General features: G+C 32.4%; 1 protein-coding gene across 1 annotated transcript; it reads right to left on the bottom strand.

The window, feature by feature from the left end:
• Nucleotides 1-922: 922 nt before the first annotated feature.
• Nucleotides 923-4,452, bottom strand: LOC150098646 (uncharacterized). Its single transcript, XM_090404917.1, has one exon. The coding sequence runs from the start codon at nucleotides 3,425-3,427 to the stop codon at nucleotides 1,526-1,528; it is 1,902 nt and encodes a 633-aa protein (XP_090261043.1). The 5' UTR covers nucleotides 3,428-4,452; the 3' UTR covers nucleotides 923-1,525.
• Between the last annotated feature and the right edge of the window lie 391 nt (nucleotides 4,453-4,843).

Raw genomic sequence — 4,843 nt, 5'->3', positions numbered from 1 at the left:
GATTTGAATTTTATAAAATGCCATTGACAGACTACTTCAGAATGACAAGTCTGTTTGTTTGTTTGCATAATGTTTCCAAAGAATCTCAGCACTCTATGTGCTTACACATACAATTGCTGAGTGCACACAAATGCTTGCACAATTAAAAAAAAAAATAAACACCTGAAGTTAATCTGCATCTACCAATATTACACAATTAAGATCATTATTATTATTACGGGTATCTCCATAGAGTCAGTAGACTCATTGCGGGAGACCCAAACTGGCAAAACAATATGTCATATCTCTTCAACATCAAACTTTCAACATCAGCTTGATTTTTTATCATATTACATATAATTTAAGTTAACAGGTGTTAACCTGTTAGATATTTTGTGCTATACATATATAACCTGCATCTGACACTTGCCAAGTTTGCTGGACTATGTTCATCTGAATTTTATATCTCGGTGACCATTCATCAAGTGATAAAACCATTTCACTTTTATGGTAGAGATTTATTTACCATTATCTCAAAATTCTAGATATAATTCAAAATAAAAATTTATCCCTGTAATATTTCACAATTGGAAAACTTGCTGGCTCTGAGAAGCTTTCTTCATATTTCAATTACAATATTTTATAGCATTTGCAAACTTATACTGCTACATTCCTTGTTCACTTTATCAACTACACAAGTATACAATTTTATGTGCTTTAGTGAACAAATTTATTTTTAAATATTCAGTCACAGATCTGCAACATGTATATACATAAATAATTATGTACTATATTGCATTTTTAATAAGGAAAAAAAAAAAAGCTGCTGATGAAATTCACACAAAACACCCACCAGGTTGCAGCCAGGATTTTTTTTTTTTTATTTATTTATTTATTTATTTTTTTTTTTTTAGTGTGTGAGTATTGCAGGGAGGGAGGGAAATATGGTATGAATTTCTTCAAAAAAGTTACTCGAATTTTATACAACAACAAAATAATAATAATACAATTATTTTAAACTTTTATGGATTTGAGATCACATGACATTAATGAAATACTGTTGTACAATTTCCAGTGCCAAAATACATGTATGTACCACTATGGTAAGATGCATAGGATTACTGGATTGCACCTATGTAGTAATGGAGAATAATATAGATAAAAACTATATATTTTTTTAAAAATAGTATTTTTTTTTTACTGTATTGCTTCTTTAGCATTTCAGTGACTGGTTAAAAATATATATAAAACAATGCAACTTCAATAAAACAACTGAGACAATATATATATATATATATATACACATACATATATGTAATTTTTTCAGTCAACTGAGATATAGGTCCAGGACATCATGAGCAAAATAGATGCTTCCAGTCTGATATAAGTACTTTCAAATAAATTGTTCAATGTTAGTAACCACTACAATTTACTTCTTAATTTAAATAAAAAAATAATAATAATAATAATCCTTTCAAACAAATTTAATATTTAATACACCCAAGCAATTCTACTCATTGTTCATTTTTCATTCATGTCTAATGAATTAGTTTTTAGACTTTTTGCATTTGTCTGGTGCTCCAATTTTCTTGTTTTTTTTAAATCCTTTTTCTTTGCAAGCCAATTGTGCTTGTGCTTTAATCTCTTTGATTGCTCTTTTATCATCTTGTTCTGCATCTGACCAAAGAAAACATTTACTGCAATGTTGACAAGTTTTCTTGGATTTATCATGGTGTTCACAAAAATGTTTGTAGCTATTAATTTGTTTGCGACAAATATAGCAAATAGTAACACCACATCTGCAAGCAATTTTGTTGCATCCACTGTCTTTTGTAAACTTTGTTTTACATCTGGGGCATTCTCGAATCTTAGCCTGTGCCATTTTTTCTTCAAAATCTATTCGCAATCTAGTCTCACTTTCCACCTCCACTTCTGTACATGTTAGCCCTTCATGGTCCTCCCACTTGACTTTACATTTGCAACAAATTCTCCTCTCACAGCTGGGATTTGGGCAAACAAAGATCCGTCTATTATCAGCCACTTCAGCTCCAAAATTGCAAAACGGACACCTAATAAAATTGTTTAGTCTAGCTAAATTAAGATTCTCTTCTGCAACTCTTTCATCATATTTCTGCATAAGGGCATCAGTAAGTGCTTTTTTCAGTTGACTATGAGGAAATGTTGCTGTGCAACGTTCAGTCATGCAAGACAAATATGCCTTTCCTTGGCCAAATACAGCTTCTTCCGTATACTTTTTCAAACATTCACAACAAAAAAGATGACCTTCAAAACACTGAACTAATGTATCAAATGTCACATCATCATAACAGCACTGACATTCAAACTGTGGGTTTGAATTTTGTGAATCAAATAAATCACATAAACCATTACTAAGGCCAGATGGTCCTGGACAATTCAGAATATCATTATCTGTATTTTCTACCCATTTCCTCATATCTGCAGTTAGAGATGAAGTTTCTTGAGATTCTCCTTTTCTAGCTCTCTTTTTTGATACAGATTTTGACTGTGCAGATTTTGGCAGCGTTCTTTTACGAATATTTGTTGCCAGTGAAAGCCCAGTACTGTCTGCACTGTGTTGAGATCCATATAAATAACTGACATCCTCTGGATGCAAAGAAAGTTCATTATTTACCATCTGGTTCGATACATTATCAGCATCAATATGTAGATATTCTGGATTATGTTGCTCATTCTGAATATTAACTGGATTTTTTGCTGTTTGTGAAGACAACCAAATTACATCTTCATCTTCATCCTCCTGCAGAGTAAACTTGGAAAACATACCACTCTCCATGATAGACTTGTACATGTCTTTCTTATTAAAATTTACAAGAGTTGCCAAATAGTTTAATAGTTCTTCTGTCACGTGTCTGATTGGTGGTAGGATTACTAGATTATTTTCTTGACTGAGATATCCATTTAACTGTTTCCATACCCTATAGGCATGTTCATAATTCAAAAATTCATTATCGGTTGCTGCCATGACTTCATTTGGCAAAAAGACAGCTGAACAATCCTTCATTATACAAGGCACAGTAAGTTTCCCCCGAGAAAATGAGTCACGTATAAATTCTGAAAGGCACTGTTTACAGAAATGATGTAAATGCTCAGAACACCACCCAACATTAGTTGATGCATGATCAGAACAGAACATGCAGATATTTCCAGCAATATTATTATTTACTTCCTGATACTTCCATGATGGACCAGGTTGCTCTGGATCAAAGGTTTGCCATAAAAATTCAGAAACAGGATCTGACACAGATGAAAATTCTCCTTTGTCAAAACTAGTTTCTGATACTTTATCAGATTTAGCAAGCTTCTGTTTTTTTATGTCTAGATTTGATAATTCTTCAAAGGATTCACTACTGCTATATGTTTTCAGCTCATGAGAAAAATAGTTTTCACTACTGCTTGATGAATTCATTGCATGGAAACTGCTGATCTGGCATTCAAATTCCAATTAACTGTTAACAGGAATACTTTCTGATACTTTATCAGATTTAGCAAGCTTCTGTTTTTTTAGGTCTAGATTTGATAATTCTTCAAAAGATTCACTACTGCTATATGTTTTCAGCTCATGAGAAAAAAGTTTTCACTACTGCTTGATGAATTCATTGCATGGAAACTGCTGTATCTGGCATTCAAATTCCAATTAACTGTTAAAAGGAATACACCGTATTTTGTCCTTGTTGCTTTCTTTTTAGTTTGCGAACAATCATTATACAGAATTATATTCTGTATATTTATTTTAGTACCGCAAAAACAGTACTAAACATTGAATTAAAAAAAAAAAATTCAAGCAGCTGCTTTGGGCACTTGCCGAGGAGATTAGCAAATATAAACCTGTTACAAAGAAAAATTTCTCGAACTGCTTTTCATGAATTTTGCAAATATTGGAATTAATATTTCAATTAATGATACTAACCGCATGTTACAATTGCATGAAAATAAAACATCACTTCCGAATCGAAACTTAAACGTTGGGTTAAAAAAACGTTACATAGCAATTGCCAATATACGAAAATAAATAACAATAAAAGAGCACGTGTTAGCGAATTCACGTGAAGTGATAAGCGATAAATTGGATGTATATACAATAAATTATGATAAGCAAGACAAACAGCGGTTTCAACTTGTCAAAAATTTAGTTTTCTAACTTCAGAGATCAGATATCGATCTCTGATAGTAAACTAAACTCAACTCAATTAGGAATTCAAGCTACAATCAGGTTATACTGTATATTTATCATGATCTAGTGGTTGCACATGTACTCAACTACATGTGAAAGTAAGAGAAATATCCAGCATCAGAAGAAGATACATTTCCACAATGTTTATTATCCCTGAGCTATTATCCTCCATATCATACATACATCAAATATACGGGACTCGGGATTGACACCTTTGCATATATAAGCTGAATTAGAGAGAGGCTCGCAAATTTCCTAAACCAAGAATATTTGGGATGTCAATGCAGAATGCGTAATTTCTCACTACCAAAAAAATTAGGAAAATAACTAAATAAAACTCAGATGAAAAGCCAAAACGGCTATTTTTTTCTGGCGAGGTTGATATAAGTTAAGAGGATAAAAAATCCCTTATTGTTTTTCAGCCAGTAAGCGAAACTAAGATCGAAAACTACGATCTGTAACGTTTCATGCCGTTTTTTGCTCCACCTTTGCAACGAGTTGCCGTGGTGTGGCACTACCAAGTGGTCACTTACGCTTGGATACGCTGAAAGTTCGTCGGCATGAAACGTTACAGATCGTAGTTTTCGATCTTAGTTTCGCTTACTGGCTGAAAAACAATAAAGGATTTTTTATCCCCTTAACTTAAATAAA

Source organism: Typopeltis vanoorti, chromosome 15 (assembly GCF_054136105.1).
Source record: "Typopeltis vanoorti isolate ZY-2024b chromosome 15, IOZ_Tvanoo_1.0, whole genome shotgun sequence".
NCBI lineage: Eukaryota > Metazoa > Arthropoda > Arachnida > Uropygi > Thelyphonidae > Typopeltis > Typopeltis vanoorti.
This window is presented reverse-complemented; position numbering and strand designations above follow the sequence as displayed.

What these genes read in the sequence shown, in the direction of transcription:
- LOC150098646 (XM_090404917.1), bottom strand. Translation starts at nt 3,427, where the DNA reads ATGAATTCATCAAGCAGTAGTGAAAACTATTTTTCTCATGAGCTGAAA.